General features: G+C 30.5%; 1 protein-coding gene across 1 annotated transcript; it reads left to right on the forward strand.

The window, feature by feature from the left end:
• The first annotated feature begins 14,026 nt into the window (after positions 1–14,026).
• LOC139850555 (alpha-mannosidase-like) lies at positions 14,027–18,879 on the forward strand. Its single transcript, XM_071840121.1, has 10 exons — positions 14,027–14,135; positions 14,240–14,359; positions 14,447–14,512; positions 14,730–14,842; positions 14,942–15,026; positions 15,141–15,251; positions 18,008–18,103; positions 18,173–18,220; positions 18,419–18,487; positions 18,568–18,879. Exons 4-10 carry the CDS (start codon positions 14,742–14,744, stop codon positions 18,733–18,735), a joined length of 678 nt encoding a protein of 225 aa, XP_071696222.1. The 5' UTR covers positions 14,027–14,135; positions 14,240–14,359; positions 14,447–14,512; positions 14,730–14,741; the 3' UTR covers positions 18,736–18,879.
• The last annotated feature ends 1,992 nt before the right edge of the window (positions 18,880–20,871 follow it).

Genomic DNA, 20,871 nt, shown 5'->3' on the forward strand with positions numbered 1-20,871 from the left:
AAAAGGTACTTTTATGAGGTTAAACATGAAAGTTGGGAGAAAGTTGAAAGGGAAAAAAAAAAAACCAAACACCCCCTCAACTTTCTCCCAACTTTCAAATCCAACCCCTCTTTCAGGGGTTAAACATGAAACTTAATATTTTAATTAAAAATCTTAATTAAACTTCACCCATTTTTTCAACGGGACATATATTTCCGCTCGCCTCGCGTTAAATTTTTTCGAACACACCGTTCAACTCAAAAAAACCTTATGAACACAACGGGACTAACTATACGCGAAACGGACACTTCTAAAAAAACCGCTAAATATCTCGGATATATTTAATACATATTCACACCTAGGTACTATCTATTCTGTAAATACATAACGCTCCGTTAACTATGAATGCGCAACCCAGAAGCCCCGCAGCATCGCGCGGGCCCATTTTACTAGTATTCTACTATTGGAAGCATGATGAATAGTACTTTTTATTATTTAATTAATCTTTCTTTTATATAATACTAACTTTTTTTTATAATTGACTAAATTACACTCGATATTAGATTATATAGGTAATTTAACACAAATATTAGATTATATAGGTAATTTAACACAATGCCCTCTTACGAAACTTTAAAAGCCCAGTTTTCGATGAATTAAATGATCTATGGTCCAATATTTCAAATCCAACCCCTCTTTCAGGGGTTAAACATGAAACTTAATATTTTAATTAAAAATCTTAATTAAACTTCACCCATTTTTTCAACGGGACATATATTTCCGCTCGCCTCGCGTTAAATTTTTTCGAACACACCGTTCAACTCAAAAAAACCTTATGAACACAACGGGACTAACTATACGCGAAACGGACACTTCTAAAAAAACCGCTAAATATCTCGGATATATTTAATACATACACACACCTAGGTACTATCTATTCTGTAAATACATAACGCTCCGTTAACTATGAATGCGCAACCCAGAAGCCCCGCAGCATCGCGCGGGCCCATTTTACTAGTATTCTACTATTGGAAGCATGATGAATAGTACTTTTTATTATTTAATTAATCTTTCTTTTATATAATACTAACTTTTTTTTATAATTGACTAAATTACACTCGATATTAGATTATATAGGTAATTTAACACAAATATTAGATTATATAGGTAATTTAACACAATGCCCTCTTACGAAACTTTAAAAGCCCAGTTTTCGATGAATTAAATGATCTATGGTCCAATACAATGGTTCATAATTTTTTTTTGTAATTTTATTTTTTGTCCTTTTTACGCAATAATATATAAATGTAGTTTTTGTATCACAAAATTGGCGGTATAAATCTTTTAAATGAAAAGGCAAATATATACTTGATTCATAGAGATATATCGTTGGATTCATAGAGATATACCGATGTCATTCGTATTTTTGTGTTTACCAAATTTATAATTCTACCTCAAGAATCGTTTATCCCTTCATTTTTTTTTATTTATACTCAAAATGTAAAATATTTTAATAGAAAACATATAGTTTTATACTAATAAAATTATCTCCCGCAGCAACGCTGAAAGGACCCGTTCATATACATTATAAACGATTCACAATAGTTGATTACATTGCGAGGTATTTGATCTCTATATGATACATTTTACAAACATTGCATTCGTTTTTAAAAGACAAACTTTCTTTACATCGAAAATTGACAGGCATGCATACCATTTCATAATATCCACTATCCAACTATAAATTGATTTAATAATAATCTTTGATGAACTCAATGACTCGAATGCAACGTTCTTCGAAATATGCTATGAAAGACTCCAAGTAATATCTTTAAAATGAGCAAATGCACAGCGGAAGATTTCTTTAACACCTGAGAATAAACATGCTTTAAAGTGTCAACCAAAAGGTTGGTGAGTTCATTAGTTTATCATAATCATTTATTTCCATCATTTTAATAGACCACAAGAATTTCATTTTCAGTTCTCATAAATATACGTCCCATGCATAGAGACAAAAATAATCATTCATATGGTGAACACCTGGTAACCGACATTAACTAGATACATATAAGAATATCCCCTATCATTCCGGGATCCTCCTTCGGACATGATATAAATTTCGAAGTACTAAAGCATCCGGTACTTTGGATGGGGTTTGTTAGGCCCAATAGATCTATCTTTAGGATTCGCGTCAATTAGGGTGTCTGTTCCCTAATTCTTAGATTACCAGACTTAATAAAAAGGGGCATATTCGATTTCGATAATTCAACCATAGAATGTAGTTTCACGTACTTGTGTCTATTTCGTAAAACATTTATAAAAGTTGCGCATGTATTCTCAGCCCAAAAATATAAAGGGTAAAAAGGCAAATGAAACTCACCATGCTGTATTTCGTAGTAAAAATACATATAACGTCATTGAACAAGTGCGAGGTTGGCCTCGGATTCACGAACCTAAATTAATTATATATATTTATATGTTGGTCAATATTTGTCTAACAAATTAGGTCAAGTCATAGTGTACCACAATCCTAATGCTCGAGACTAATATGCAAAAGTCAACAAAAGTAAATTTGACTCAAAATAATTTCCAAAAATCTATACATGATTAATATATAGTTTAAATATCGTCGTTTTATATTTTTAAATATTTTTAAAAGATTTATTAGAGTAAATAATATAATTTATTTATTAATAAATAAAATTTTATATTAAATTTATATAATAAAATATACTTTTATATATATTAAGTAATAAAATTTATAGGGTTCATTTAATATCATAAAGATAATATGATAGGTATTATTAAAGTAAGTTATTACACGTAGTAAAATATGTTTGTATTACATATTTATTTGATAAAATAATATCTATAATGATAGTAAATAAAAGTTGTATTATTTTGTAATAATAATTATTATTATAAAAATATCAATATTTATAATTACTAAGATGACATTATGATAAAACGATAATTCTAATTATGATAACTTTAATATTTACGATAATTTTTAATATTATCTTTAAAATAATAATTCTATTTAAAATAATAATAATAATGATATTTTATAGTAACAATGACATTTCTATTAAAATGATAATTTTTGTTAAAATGATAGTTTTAAAACTAACGATACTTTTAATAATAATAGTAATGATAAAAATAATAAGAACGATAATTTTATCTAAATTAATATCTTATAATATTTTAATTTCATCATGATACTCTTACTCATTATTTCCTAATCGTTTCGTTTAATAGCTTTTAATCGTCTTTTATATCGTGTTCATAATAATGATAATAATAGTAATCAAAATATTTAGGTGTTACAATTATTTGTTTTAATTACACTAATATTAATAATGATAGTTACTATAATATTATTAACGATAATACTAATAATTATCTTAATGATAATATAGTAATAATAATAATAATAACAATAACAATAACTATTTTTAAATAATGATATATATATATATATATATATTAATAATGATAATAATAATAATAATACTAATAATAATAATGATAATTGGATAATAATAATAATAATAATACTAATTATAACTTTAACGATAATAACGATAGTAATAAAAAAAAACAATTTTTAATGATAAATTCCTTTTATTGATAAAGATAATAATAATGATAATAATAAGATAAAACTAGAACGACGATAAAAACGACGATAATAATAATCATTTTTAATAAAAATATCGAAAATTCAATTGATTATAACTTCTAATCCGTTCATCGAAACCATTCGATATCTAAAGGAAAAGTTCTTAATTTTTCGCTAGCTTTCCAAGAACATGCATATCTTATACCTTATCTCAACCGCAAGTGTAACTAATTCAAGATTCAACCTAACCTGTCTAAGGGCAATATCAAAAGTACAAGCATGCATAATCCTAAATACTCGAGCACTAGTCAGGGATACACTATTAGTATGTAAAAGTTAAATTATGAGTACTCACGTATCAATATTGAGATTCAATATTGCAGGAAAGGTACGTAGACGCAACGGAAATGATAAACACTATATTGACCTCACGAGCATACCCATGAACCATACTCAATCACCTCCATAGCTATAACCCATAATTTCCTTAATCCTATCCTACTCGAAAAACAATTTCGAAATCACTCGGACAACACTCCGTCGTAATATTTTATGTATACTAATAATATCTTGAAATAATACGGAGTAAATATATATATGTAAATCGATTGAGAGAGTTTAGAGAAAAATATTTTCAAGTTTCTATGAAATAATGAAACCTATTGAATTCTATTTATAATAGATTTTTGAATTATTAAAGTGAATTATTAAAGTATGAATTATTAAAGTGAATTATTAAAGTATGAATTATTAAAGTGAATTATTAAAGTATGAATTATTAAAGTGAATTATTAAAGTATAAATTATTAAAGTATGAATTATTAAAGTGAATTATTAAAGTTAAAGTAAAGTAAAAATAAAGTAAAGGTAAAGTTTAAGTATAGTAAAAGTATAAAACTATGTACGTATTATACGCGTATAAATATATATAATATTAATTTAAATCGTTATATATATTTAATAAAATAAAATATAAATATCGTTATCTTTATCATACTAGTTAAGTAATGAGTTGTCAAAAGTGGTTCTAGATATTTATAAAAGTTATATACGTTTTAATAATAAAGTTCTTTTTAAACTGAAAACGTTTTTGTACGTTTGAAACTAAATAGATCAATCGAGTCTTTATGAGATTCAATCTTCCACTATCCTTTGTCTAGTTCTCAATGATTGACAATTTGTTCTTATTTATAAATTACTTTACCATTTTCCGAATATTGTTAAAATGGAAAGATTTCTCAAATCAATGTGGGCCTTTCAACAGAGACTTGTAATCATAATTTAATATATCTGATAATTCAATCATTTGATCTTATCTTCTAATTCCATTGATAAACATTTTGAAACAGATACAATCATATAAAGTATTTAATTTAATATTTTGTTTACGTTTCAAGTTATAATATATATACACATATACATATATAATCATATTCGTTTAATGGTTCGTGAATCGTTGGAACTTGGTCGAGGTTGAATGAATGTATGAACATAGTTTAAAATTCTTGAAATTTAACTTAACAAATATAGCTTATTGTGTCGGAAACATATAAAGATTAAAGTTTAAATTTGGTTGGAAATTTCCGGGTTGTCACAGTACCTACCTGTTAAAGAAATTTCGTCCCGAAATTTAAGTGGAAAGGTCGTGAATGATAATAAGTATGTTTTCATGATACATACGGGCTGAAAATTAGAGTTTTATCATCAGCGAATAATTTGGATAAACAATCCATTTATATGAAGAGTACGAATGAAGCTAACATAGAAGAGTGAAATGAGTAAGTGTAGATTCATCTTATCATTTGACGTAGATATGATTGATTCCCAGATTTCAAGGGATTTGAAGAAAATCTTCTTAATAAGATTTAACTCTCCGGTAATCAAGGAAATTAGGATCCGCTTTAAATGCGATCGTCCATTTTAATTATTCTGTCGGAGATTTTCTTATAAATTCACCTCCTTCGTTTCCTTACAACTCACACCTTATGTTGATGCATTTTATGCAAGTCCCTAGACATCTACCCACGTCCATTGCAGGTACAACAGTTTACAGGCCACCATGATTGCTCATTATTATCCTGTGTTTGTATGTGGTTACAGGAACTGCAGGAACGAGATTTAGATGTTTGACTATGTTAGACTTAGTCAGACGTACGAGTGAAGCCTCACTAGTACGGCTGACAGGCTCATACGCACGGTTGATGCTGAGCTAAGTCACAATTACAACCTAAATGAGAAGACACGAGTGAGTGATCACTCGTACGGCTGATGAAGCCAACTCGTACGTGTGATGAATGAATCGTATGGGTGAGTCAACAGCAGGGGTATATAAAGTCTTATGTTCTTCATTTTAGGTTAAGCCTCTTATTTGTTACACACACTCAGATCTAGTGAGCTCCTCCGATTCTCTCTCAGTCCAAATCACCCATGTGGTGAATAATAGCTCTAGGTGTTGATCTAATCACACTTGATTTAGTTGTGGTTTGACTAAATTAATCAAAAAAAAAAAAAATTAACCTATTCACTAGAGGGTTTGATTCACTTATTCTACCATTGTGTGAGTTAAATCTGTTGATTTCTAAGTTCCTAGTCATGTTTCATCACCTTCTATTCTTTCCCTCTCAACTCATATTTTAAAGTATTCATCAATATGCTCCATCCAGCTCTGATTCTCGATATACTTCTAACTTTCATATCGGTCATTCTTCTTTTTCATCTACCGCCGGAAGAATCTATTTACTTCTACTATACTCTTGGGTTTATAGTGTTTCTAGTTCTCCCGTGTCTTTATATTGCTATATGCATCGATATATGGTTTATAATTTCTGGTTTGTCGTTGGGCTTTATATGTTCCCTTATATTTCAAAGTCTCTGCTTCTGTCTTCTATAATCATTATCATTCACAGTTAATGCTCTCTTTTATTTGATGCAATTTATACCCCAATTTCTATTTCGGAGTTTTGTCCTTTCGTTTCTTCTTCTTGCGATTAAGCACCGCTTGTAATGGTCCAGAATTCACATATATGAATTTTAGAATGAACATTGTTAATGTTCTAGGAAGGAAATTGTGATGGCACGATCTTGACTTGTCAAATTACTAGAATACCTTGGAAAAGGCCGAATCATCAAGAAATATTTTCTTGATATTTTAGAGGTTAAATAGAATACAAGAGTCGTATAACATGGCACATGATGATGTTATGATCTGTGAATCATCATGTTCCATTTAGAAACTCAGCATGACTTACTGTAATATAATCACATTGATCAAGTGTCATTATATTATACTAATTCATGCTTCAGTTCTCAACACTACTTCAAAATATTCCTATTTTAAACTTGAATCTTTCAGAATTTAGAAACTAAAATAGTTTCTTTTATGATGTAATACAGATAGCGCGAAGAGGTAAATGATTTCAAATAAGAAAAATTAAGAAAATATCTTCAGAAATATGGAGGATATTTATAATGAAAGATATGATGATATTTTAGAATTTCTAATATCAGAGGATGATGAAGAATATTGTCCGCAGGGGTTTAGAGTCAGGAGCAAGGTATTCGTTAATGACTTCAGCAGGTACTGAATCATTTGGATCCTTTAAAGTCAGGTTCAGTCTTTGTAATTTGTCCACAGCCTCCTTCCTACTTTGCTCAATCCGTTTTCCAGTTCCAAAACTTCTCTTTTTCTGCACTTTGCCAGCACACTTCATCATTATCATCCAGCTTTTACCATTTAAAGTCGTTTATAGTTTTTGCTGCTTCATCAGCATTTTTTCCATTTTCGGAGAACCAATTCGTAGTTCGGAGTGTTTTTCAGAAACTTCACATTCAAATTAAGTCCAGAAGATAGACGTTATATATACACATATAACTGTTGGCGCAGACATGCTGCAAGATTTCAAAATACTGATTGCTAATTTCCAATGATTCGTATGGAAATTCTCATTACAAGATGCGAATGAGTAAATGATGGGGTTTCAATGAATAATTATGATGACTTTTTGGAGAGGCTAAAGTCAAAGGGTAATGAAGTTGTTGGTACATCTGCTAATAATATGGTGGAATGTAAAAGGTTCCCTGGTAACGATGGTGTATATCTCAAGGTTATAATAAGGTTAGTCTGACTGAAAAGTCGAAGTTGACTTGCTGGAGCTGTGACAAAACTGACTACTTTGAATAGGAGTCGCAAAGTTATTTTTGCTAATAAATGCCAAAGATTCTGACGCGGATACGTTGTTTAAACTTTTACTTTGGTTTCAAGAGTTTTTCGGGTACATAACTGTGGGTAACATGTGGTTGGATCATCATCTCGATTGCTCATCATTCGAAGTGTCTTCAGAAATTTTCGAAGGGTTTGAACACAGATTGTAATCGTTAACATACATTTGATGTTCTAACACAGTTTTGAAGTTAAAATATAGCTTGTGAAAGATGTAAGGATCTAAGAGTGATGATTTTGGTCATATCTCAAGTTAAATTTTGAGATTTCAAAATCAGAATATGTAATTAAATTTTGAATGAGTATGGTTGTTTTGATTTCTATAAAAGAATGTATATTGTTGTGAAAGTAGGGAGTATAATGGATGATTTGCTGAATCAGATTCGAAGAATGTAACATATTAATTGTGAATTTATATATCTCTCGGGTATTACCTACCCGTTAAAAAAAAATTTCACAATTAATATTTTGTACAAAAGAATTTTATTACAGTCTTTATGAAAATATATATATGTATATTTTCTTCAGATGTAACATATATTTAATGAGTTAATGTTAAATTAAACTCATTTGATTTACGGTTGAAACTAGAATTGAATAATCCCTAAAGGCTTTAAAAAGTACATAACTTTTACGCAGTATTTCTTTAATGACATTGAAATTATGAATCAATACTTCGTTATTTGTTGATGTATGGTGTTCGGTTCGTGGAATTCTTGTGAATTTCGCAAAGTAAGAATGATGTTATCTGAAAAGTTTCGGGTACATTGATGATGAAAGTGTAAAATCAAATATATACTTGATTTATTATGAATTGGAATTTGTTGAATTGCGACAGAGATTGTAGTTAACGCTGGTTAAGTTGCGGCCGAAGGACGTACATTATTGCATATTTGTAATATGAATTAACCGAGTAGTTAAGATTCACACACAATAGCTTAGCACTGAAAGATTTATTTCAATATATATATATATATATATATATATATAATATACATATAATTTCTTCAGAGGAAATGAGTTAATTCTTCATAACTCGTTGATACAATATAAACGTTATTGATCCGTAATGATGTCCACAGTGATTCTTGAACTGACGGAGTTTGTGATGTTATCGGTGTTGTTGATTCGGATGTTGACTGTACTGACGATGCTGGTAACGCTGATGGTACTATTGATGTTGTTGGTATAGCAAGTTTAGCTTGTTAATCACACACCATTTTTGTCAGGGTTTCTACTCTTCCTTCCATTATTTTGGTTCGCTTAACTGATTTATGGTTAGGGCTAGATTAGATAATCTCTAAGACTTTAGAGATTACATAATCGCCGCGAAATGTTTCTCCAATGAAGTTATGAATTAATACTTCGTCAGTTATTGTTGTTGGTACTCCTTGGTATCTATGGTGCGTATGACGTTGATGCTCGTGGGACAGATTGTGAAGTTGAGGTTTACGACGCGGTTGTGGTTGGAGGTGGTAATGGTACTGTTGGCGTTGATGATGGTGGTACTGGTTATGCTGCTGATGCTGCTGCTGGTGTTTGTAATCTCTGCACCATATTCTCCAAAGCCACTACCCGAGCGCGAAGCTCGTTGACTTCTTCTATTACACCGGGGTGATTGTTGGTTCGGACGAGCGGATAAATAAAATCTAAAATTTGATGTAATATATAATCGTGACGAGATACTCTGGAAATGAGCGAGAAAATGGTGTTTCGGACAGGTTCGCCGGTAAGTGCTTCAGGTTCTTCATCAAGAGGGCAATGTGGTGGATGGAAGGGATCACCTTCTTCTTGTCTCCAATAATTGAGGAGGCTACGAACCCATCCCCAATTCATCCAGAATAGGTGATGACTGATTGGTTGATCTATTCCGGTCACACTGCTTTCGGAGCTTGAATGGGATTCCATTTCGGAATCTAAGTGACTTGAACTGATGACGAATTCCATTTCGTACGATTGGATAAAGGATTTTTTTTTTCGATATGAAATGATTTTGGCTAACGGATGATATTCTAATTACATAGAATATATATATATATATAGATCAAAAGATTTCGTAGATTACGGAGGACTTTGCGGGATATGTCAGGCAAAGTTTAAAGTAACAGATACAATAAGATATGATTTAGCAGATATGCTAAGATATGAATTTTTGTCTATACACTATTCATGCAATCAATACAGCAAGACGTGTCTTAGACTAAAAATGATAAGCAGGTAATTTCCTGAGGATGATAAGTAGTTAATTTTCGACACAAAATGATAAGCAAAACTTTTGACATGCAGATACGGTCGAAGTCCAGACTCACTAATGCATCCTATCGACTTATCAGTTAGACACACTAATGCAGACCTGGTTCGCTAAGACCACCGCTCTGATACCAACTGAAAGGACCCGTTCATATACATTATAAACGATTCACAATAGTTGATTACATTGCGAGGTATTTGATCTCTATATGATACATTTTACAAACATTGCATTCGTTTTTAAAAGACAAACTTTCTTTACATCGAAAATTGACAGGCATGCATACCATTTCATAATATCCACTATCCAACTATAAATTGATTTAATAATAATCTTTGATGAACTCAATGACTCGAATGCAACGTTCTTCGAAATATGCTATGAAAGACTCCAAGTAATATCTTTAAAATGAGCAAATGCACAGCGGAAGATTTCTTTAACACCTGAGAATAAACATGCTTTAAAGTGTCAACCAAAAGGTTGGTGAGTTCATTAGTTTATCATAATCATTTATTTCCATCATTTTAATAGACCACAAGAATTTCATTTTCAGTTCTCATAAATATACGTCCCATGCATAGAGACAAAAATAATCATTCATATGGTGAACACCTGGTAACCGACATTAACTAGATACATATAAGAATATCCCCTATCATTCCGGGATCCTCCTTCGGACATGATATAAATTTCGAAGTACTAAAGCATCCGGTACTTTGGATGGGGTTTGTTAGGCCTAATAGATCTATCTTTAGGATTCGCGTCAATTAGGGTGTCTGTTCCCTAATTCTTAGATTACCAGACTTAATAAAAAGGGGCATATTCGATTTCGATAATTCAACCATAGAATGTAGTTTCACGTACTTGTGTCTATTTCGTAAAACATTTATAAAAGTTGCGCATGTATTCTCAGCCCAAAAATATAAAGGGTAAAAAGGCAAATGAAACTCACCATACTGTATTTCGTAGTAAAAATACATATAACGTCATTGAACAAGTGCAAGGTTGGCCTCGGATTTACGAACCTAAATTAATTATATATATTTATATGTTAGTCAATATTTGTCTAACAAATTAGGTCAAGTCATAGTGTACCACAATCCTAATGCTCGAGACTAATATGCAAAAGTCAACAAAAGTAAATTTGACTCAAAATAATTTCCAAAAATCTATACATGATTAATATATAGTTTAAATATCGTCGTTTTATATTTTTAAAAGATTTATTAGAGTAAATAATATAATTTATTTATTAATAAATAAAATTTTATATTAAATTTATATAATAAAATATACTTTTATATATATTAAGTAATAAAATTTATAGGGTTCATTTAATATCATAAAGATAATATGATAGGTATTATTAAAGTAAGTTATTACACGTAGTAAAATATGTTTGTATCACATATTTATTTGATAAAATAATATCTATAATGATAGTAAGTAAAAGTTGTATTATTTTGTAATAATAATTATTATTATAAAAATATCAATATTTATAATTACTAAGATGACATTATGATAAAACGATAATTCTAATTATGATAACTTTAATATTTACGATAATTTTTAATATTATCTTTAAAATAATAATTCTATTTAAAATAATAATAATAATGATATTTTATAGTAACAATGACATTTCTATTAAAATGATAATTTTTGTTAAAATGATAGTTTTAAAACTAACGATACTTTTAATAATAATAGTAATGATAAAAATAATAAGAACGATAATTTTATCTAAATTAATATCTTATAATATTTTAATTTCATCATGATACTCTTACTCATTATTTTCTAATCGTTTCGTTTAATAGCTTTTAATCGTCTTTTATATCGTGTTCATAATAATGATAATAATAGTAATCAAAATATTTAGGTGTTACAATTATTTGTTTTAATTACACTAATATTAATAATGATAGTTACTATAATATTATTAACGATAATACTAATAATTATCTTAATGATAATATAGTAATAATAATAATAATAATAACAATAACAATAACCATTTTTAAATACTGATATATATATATATTAATAATGATAATAATAATAATAATACTAATAATAATAATGATAATTGGATAATAATAATAATAATAATAATACTAATTATAACTTTAACGATAATAACGATAGTAAAAAAAAACAATTTTTAATGATAAATCCCTTTTATTGATAAAGATAATAATAATGATAATAATAAGATAAAACTAGAACGACGATAAAAACGACGATAATAATAATCATTTTTAATAAAAATATCGAAAATTCAATTGATTATAACTTCTAATCCGTTCATCGAAACCATTCGATATCTAAAGGAAAAGTTCTTAATTTTTCGCTAGCTTTCCCAGAACATGCATATCTTATACCTTATCTCAACCGCAAGTGTAACTAATTCAAGATTCAACCTAACCTGTCTAAGGGCAATATCAAAAGTACAAGCATGCATAATCCTAAATACTCGAACACTAGTCAGGGATACACTATTAGTATGTAAAAGTTAAATTATGAGTACTCACGTATCAATATTGAGATTCAATATTGCAGGAAAGGTACGTAGACGCAACGGAAATGATAAACACTATATTGACCTCACGAGCATACCCATGAACCATACTCAATCACCTCCATAGCTATAACCCATAATTTCCTTAATCCTATCCTACTCGAAAAACAATTTCGAAATCACTCGGACAACACTCCGTCGTAATATTTTATGTATACTAATAATATCTTGAAATAATACGGAGTAAATATATATATGTAAATCGATTGAGAGAGTTTAGAGAAAAATATTTTTAAGTTTCTATGAAATAATGAAACCTATTGAATTCTATTTATAATAGATTTTTGAATTATTAAAGTGAATTATTAAAGTATGAATTATTAAAGTGAATTATTAAAGTATGAATTATTAAAGTGAATTATTAAAGTATGAATTATTAAAGTGAATTATTAAAGTATAAATTATTAAAGTATGAATTATTAAAGTGAATTATTAAAGTTAAAGTAAAGTAAAAATAAAGTAAAGGTAAAGTTTAAGTATAGTAAAAGTATAAAACTATGTACGTATTATACGCGTATAAATATATATAATATTAATTTAAATCGTTATATATATTTAATAAAATAAAATATAAATATCGTTATCTTTATCATACTAGTTAAGTAATGAGTTGTCAAAAGTGGTTCTAGATATTTATAAAAGTTATATACGTTTTAATAATAAAGTTCTTTTTAAACTGAAAACGTTTTTGTACGTTTGAAACTAAATAGATCAATCGAGTCTTTATGAGATTCAATCTTCCACTATCCTTTGTCTAGTTCTCAATGATTGACAATTTGTTCTTATTTATAAATTACTTTACCATTTTCCGAATATTGTTAAAATGGAAAGATTTCTCAAATCAATGTGGGCCTTTCAACAGAGAATTGTAATCATAATTTAATATATCTGATAATTCAATCATTTGATCTTATCTTCTAATTCCATTGATAAACATTTTGAAACAGATACAATCATATAAAGTATTTAATCTAATATTTTGTTTACGTTTCAAGTTATAATATATATACACATATACATATATAATCATATTCGTTTAATGGTTCGTGAATCGTTGGAACTTGGTCGAGGTTGAATGAATGTATGAACATAGTTTAAAATTCTTGAAATTTAACTTAACAAATATTGCTTATTGTGTCGGAAACATATAAAGATTAAAGTTTAAATTTGGTTGGAAATTTCCGGGTTGTCACAAACGCGTGGGTCTTATCCCCCCTCGTTTGATATAATAATTATACATTTGAGAATTCATTGAATAGGAAGTGAATTAGTTCAACCAACCCCTTACCCCTATCAAAAATACCTGTTTTGACATGTTACCCAACGCTTGTTTTGCAACCTCTAATATGTCCGTATCGATCTAAAAAAAAAACTACTTCAGACAAGTTCTCTAAAATATGACCCAGGTTTTTAATTTTCATTTTTTCAGGTGACTAGAGTTTACAAAGATAAAGAACATGCCGAATTTGAGTTCATAGTAAGTACATCTACAGTTCTTGTTTCATAAAAAAGTTCATTTAATCTATTGGCATGTACAAACACATAGAACACTAAACTCTAAAAAATCAATTTGATATTTAGATTGGTCCGATTCCTACGGATGATGGTGTTGGAAAAGAAGTCATTACAAGAGTTACAGCCGATATAGCCACCGACAAGGTCTTTTATACCGATTCTAACGGACGGGACTTTCTCAAAAGGGTAATATCCCGTTACACGCTAATCTAAATGCTCAACAACTATTCTCGCTAATATTTTAAGAATGATGTAATTTTGATTTATTTTCAGGTACGAGATTATAGAGAAGACTGGCCTCTTCAAGTCACACAACCTGTAGCCGGAAATTATTATCCCGTAAATCTCTCAACCTTTAATATAAATTCATGGTTCTATTATTTTCATAGTCCTAATTAATGACAAGTTAACCTTCACTTGCGTTGCACATCCCATCTTTAACGGACTTTTTTAACGGAAATTAGAAGGAAGGATCACCTACACAACATTTGTAAAATGAAGGGATCACCGTAGCTAAAAAAAAACTCAGGAACGGTTTATAATTTTTTATTTTCAGCTCAATCTTGGAATGTTCACAACTGACAATAAAACTGAATTGTCAATTCTTGTTGACCGTGCTACTGGTGGAGCTAGCATTAAAGATGGTCAAATGGAGATTATGTTTCATCGGTACTCACTCGTTTTCTACAATACGCGGTCTTACGTCTACTTTTTCATGTAGTATTTTTCCATTTAATTAATTTTTATTAATATTATTTTCTTTATAAGGCGGATGTTGTATGATGATAGTAGAGGAGTAGGTGAAGCTTTGGATGAAACTGTGTGTAATAAGACTACTTGTCAAGGACTTGCGGTATGGTACTATCGACATGTATATATCTTTTGTTAGCTGATCTGTGGGTCCCATATAGGTGATTGTGGGACCCAAGAATGAGACTAAGGTTATTGATACAATATATGGTTTCAGATTAAAGGAAATTATTATATAAGTGTGGACAACATTGGTAGCGGATCACGCTGGCGCCGAACAACGGGTCAAGAGATTTATTCACCCCTCCTCTTAGCTTTTACACATGAGGTATGTTTTGCCAACAAATTAGAAATGGATGCTGTGTATCATAATTAGCAACAAAAATACACTAATTTTCAAACGGGTCAAAGATGGTTGACTTTTTTGAGTCAAACGGGTCGGTTTGACCCGTAAAAACTTTTTTGTCAAAATCTTTTAAAGCGTCGACATAATTAGTTTTTCACATATACAAACTACTATCATTTCAATTAAATCCTTTCTAGGAAAATGATTCAAGAGGTTTTATGCTTGAAAATTGTTATGGACTTCCTGAATCTATACAGATTGGAGAAGCCCTAGTAATCAACCTGAAAGCTTTGAAGAAAGAAACGAGCCTTGAAATTGATTACAAAAGATTGAAATCACAATTAAGATGAAATTGTTGTTACAATCTAAAGATTATAGAAAAAGTAGGGAGAATTGTGATTACACACAAATACAAATCTAAGCTAAGAACAAAATACTATGCTGCTGTCCTATTTATAGAATCAACAAGAAGGATGAAGGTTATTCAGTTAGTAACACGTGCTTGGCATGTGAGGTCAAATTAGACTCATGACAATCCACCTTCCTTAAAACATTCTTGACCTCAAGAATGAGATGCCTTGCACAACTAGTACCATGACCATATTGACATCCCAAAAGTCTGATATATTGTAACCATTATCGCATAACATTGCAACAACCACCATTATGTAATACCCTTGCATAATTTGTTCCACATAAATGACTTGCTACGAATGTTGCAGCTGCTGTTCAGCAACTTGCAACTTGTTGTGGACATGCTTCTTGATATCTTCCAACACCACAAAGCATACATGCACCAACCCATGGCACGTCACGCTCCACCATATTTGACGTGTTTCCAAGTTACTAATTGACACAAGCTGGTGAATATAAGTTTGAATTGCCTTTTCACCAAGAAACCATTGACCCACTTTACCTCTACCTTTTCTAAATTTTCCACTCCCCTTTTCCTGTAAAACCAGAATCTCTTTACCCACGTTATAAAAATAACGAGTTGTAATCCCAAACGTGACCAAGTAAAATATTAACTTCTCACACACAAAAACAACCACCAAATTAGTAACATTCAACTGTTTAGACTTCCATTTGGGCCACAAGTGTATCATTGCCTTCCTTTTGAATCGATCCTTATAGTTTAGGATCCAATTAAACTCGTTAGCTAAGTCCCACTCCATATCAGTTAGTTTATGTCTGCACTCAAGGTAATTAGCAAGGTACTCACGCTTTCTTTTCTGAGCAGCTATTATATCTGCATTTTTATTAAAATCAGCTTGAGATCGGTTCACATCAAAGCTTGCAGACTTTAAATCTTCATCAGTCTTCTCAGAGACAACCATTTTTGATAACCCAAATGGTATATTATTAACTGTTATCTCGAGAGTAGCTAGTTTAGTAGCCACAGCCCCTTCTGCTCCATCATTTTGATTCCCAACAACCCTATTATTGGATTCTTTATTACTAACCAAGCCTACATGCTTTATTTCCTCTTCTACTAATGTAGGATTAAACTCGTCTTGATTATCTCTATCAATCTTTTCACAAATATCTGATATATCGTTGCTATTTTCTACGATACTTGAATCTTTAACTTCTAAAGAAGGTATTGATTCCAAAGCAATGTTGCTCGCCCCCTCATTCAGCCTTTCAATATCATCTACAATAATATTGTCATTCTTCACTTCATTACCAACATCAAGATTATGAATATGCAACAACGAAGGATTGATTCGTTTCTTCATGACATTGTTAATATCTTCTTGCAATTTAGCCAAACCATAGGCATCCAAAAGAGTCTTAGGTTGATACATCTCAACCCACTTTTTGATTTCCGGTTGCAAACCCCAAATGAAAAGGCTAACACGATACCATTCATCAAAACCCATATTGTTATACACAGATTGAAAAGCATCATAATACTCTTCAACCGTGTCTTCTTGTTTGAATCCTTTTCTTTTGGGCATTTCATCAAACATCTCATGTGCAAACTTCTTATTTCCAAATTTGTCTACCCTATTACTATCATTTACCCTGAATTCCTTCATTTCAGCAGCAAAATCTGAACTAACTCCTGAATTTTTAGATTCATAACATGAAAAGTGTAAATTTTGATTCTTACCTTGCCTTTTTTCTCTTAGGCTTTGCACTTCACAAATCATGAATTCTTGATTGTTTGCACACATCGCCAATTTCTGAGACAGATTCTCCAAAGAATCACAAACTTCTTGAAGATACTGTTTAACATCTTGATTTGGTTTTGTAATTCGAGCAGTTTCCATTGATGAACCTTAAAACTTCTGTTTTTAAATCCCTGATCCTAAAACTTGGTCCAGAAAAGTGCTCTTGATACCAATTGTTATGGACTTCCTGAATCTATACAGATTGGAGAAGCCCTAGTAATCAACCTGAAAGCTTTGAAGAAAGAAACGAGCCTTGAAATTGATTACAAAAGATTGAAATCACAATTAAGATGAAATTGTTGTTACAATCTAAAGATTATAGAAAAAGTAGGGAGAATTGTGATTACACACAAATACAAATCTAAGCTAAGTACAAAATACTACGCTACTGTCCTATTTATAGCATCAACAAGAAGGATGAAGGTTATTCAGTTAGTAACACGTGCTTGGCATGTGAGGTCAAATTAGACTCATGACAAAAATCAATTTGGGGGCGTTTCAAGCCGAGTCGGGTCATACTTATTTCAGATTTTAATAACCCAATAACCGTTTTTTCAACAGAAACAAGAAGATTATAAAGCTACTCACTCAACAAGATCAACAACAATGGATTCGAACTACAGTTTACCCCCTAATGTCGCATTAATTACACTTCAGGTAACAATTTTGATTCATTACATAAAGACTTACAGGCCTGCATAGCTTTCTCTAACTTCTAAATTTCAGGAACTGGAAGATGGAAGCGTGCTCCTTCGATTAGCCCATCTTTATGAGGTAAAATAAATCAAAGTTTTCGTTGTTTTATGCCAATACACTTTTTTAAAACGTCGATATCTGTTGCTAATGCTGATTGTAACCTCAATACACCATGCGTATTCTTTGCTACAATTTACATAAATATAAATTCGTGTTTTGCAACACTAATTCGTTTGCTTTTTTTTTTTAATGGTTACATGTTATGAATGTTATTAGGCTGGTGAAGATGTCAACTTATCTACATTAGCCAAAGTAGAATTAAAGAAGATGTTTGCAGCCAAAACGGTACAGCGTCATATATGCAAACGTTTTAGAATCAACAGATTTTATCATGTAGTAATCGTATCAAATTATGTTTTGTACAGTTCAAGACGATAAAAGAAACAAGCTTATCAGCCAACCAAGATAAGTCGACAATAAAGAGAATGCCATGGAAGGTTGACAGCGGAAATGGGATTGAACCGCCAATGATTAAAGGTGGGCCCGTTGACCCTTCGGCTCTTGTGGTCGAGCTTGGTCCTATGGAGATTTGAACGTTCATTTTACAAGTTTGATTGGTTTGACATAATACATCTAAAAATAAGGGTCAAGCTCTTGTATTTCAATTCTTTTCCAGAATTTCAAATAACAAGTTACAAATTAGTAAATAAAGAGGTTATTCTGTGTAGCAGGCTAAAGTGGGGTGTTTGAATTTGTTTTCGCTATCAAGACATGAACAAAAAATTTCTAGTTTAATTACTGACCCAGATATAAGTCTATAATTAAGTAAATCAAATCAACCCAATAGAGTAAACAAGTTGGCCCACTTAATTACATTACCTCTAAATGCGTTTGATAAAGCACTATGATTAAGTGGCCATGAATGTTAAATGGTCTGACATTCAACACTAACCATAGGGGTGTTCATCGGTTCGGTTTTCGGTTTGTTCGGTTTATTCGGTTCGGTGTATTCGGTTTTGAATTTTTTTTGGGCAAAACCGAAAACCGAATTCAAAGTTAAAACCGAACCGAAAACCGAATTCGAATTCGGATTCGGTTCGGTTTTCGGTTAAAACCGAATATTATGAAAAAACTGAGAACGATGGTAGTTTGATTGTGGCGTTACTGTTGTCTTGGTTATTTATATCCTAAAACAATGACGTACTATTAAATTATAAAGAATTCGATGATTTATTAATATTTATAGCTTAATTATGACGTTTAATGATTCTGTTATTAAGAAGAAGGACATAATAATTTGAGTAACATAATTATAATGTGAGCTACCATATCGTTATATGGGTGAGAACATATTTTATTGATTGCATCCCAAATTATAATGACATTAAAACATAAATATACAAATTAAATATTAAAAAAAATTTGAATTCGGTTTTCGGTTAAACCGAATTCAGAATTTTCAAAACCGAACCGAAAACCGAATTCAAATTCGGTTTCGGTTTGACTCGATTCGAAAACCGTTTTCCAAATTCGATTTGGTTTTTTTCCGGTTTGATTTCGGTTTGGTTTTCGGGTTCTACGGTTTCAAACCAAATACTGACCACCCCTACTAACCATCTAAAATATTGGTAATTAAGAAAACTTAACCATCAAAATAGAGTTAAAATCTCAAAACCATAACTAATGTGATATTTACACATATATTGTAGTGCATTCATGATGTTATTGCCATGCTAAATTTAAAACTCCTAGCCATCATCTTTTTTTTAATTATAGCCTATAGGAAATAAATATATTGAACTTCTTTAGAAAGTATTTGATGCATATACTGTGTAGCAAGATATGATAATTAGGTATAAGAAATCTTTTGAATCAGATTCCTATCAAGTATGCAACTTTTGGATTTGTTATCCTATTCAAAAAGTTAGGCCAAAAGCTCCTTTGTGTATTCTTGGTTAGCCCCTATGTAAAATTCACTTATTATATCTGCACCTCTACGCCAGTAGTTGGGGCCCTGAGTTTCTTGCAAGAGGTCTCGAATGTAATCATGTTGGGCTGCGTACATGGGTCAGAGTACCCGCCCTCTCGGGTAGCCCAAACACGAAAAACCTTCTACCTTTTACCCTTTTTTTACTCTACGTTCAACAACTTATTTTGATTTCACATATAAGGTCATTTTGTAAAATCCTTATCACTAATAAGTAGAGTTTAGCTAAGCAGATTCAGTTATTAAAGCCATCTCAGTGAGTTACAGGTCATGTTTTCACTCGCTAATCGTCACCATTACATAGATTTGTACACATTTTAATGTTTAAACCTGTGAAGATCTCTTTAACAATCATGTAAAGAATCTAATGATGAAGTAATAATCATACATGATATGTTATTATACTATTTATCAATTGGGACTGCTAAAATTTAGTGGTTTAATAAAAATCAAGTGGATTTGGGATAGAGATTAACCCCATTAAAATATACTTAGTGATTGAATCACTAACTATATCAAGATTCTTAGATTTATATAAGATATATAATGATCTCCATCAACCTTTAACAAGTTTTCACCAAGAATAATTTAGATATAATTTGATACTACATGGGGAAAGAAATCTTTCAAAGTAGTTAGTATATCTTTTGTCAGCAAGCAACGCACCAATGAACTTTCGAGTCTTGATACTTAAAAAGTGAACTAGTTGTGGATGCTTTTACGTTTGAACCTATTGTATCAT

This window comes from Rutidosis leptorrhynchoides, chromosome 5 (assembly GCF_046630445.1).
Source record: "Rutidosis leptorrhynchoides isolate AG116_Rl617_1_P2 chromosome 5, CSIRO_AGI_Rlap_v1, whole genome shotgun sequence".
In the NCBI taxonomy this organism is placed as follows: domain Eukaryota; kingdom Viridiplantae; phylum Streptophyta; class Magnoliopsida; order Asterales; family Asteraceae; genus Rutidosis; species Rutidosis leptorrhynchoides.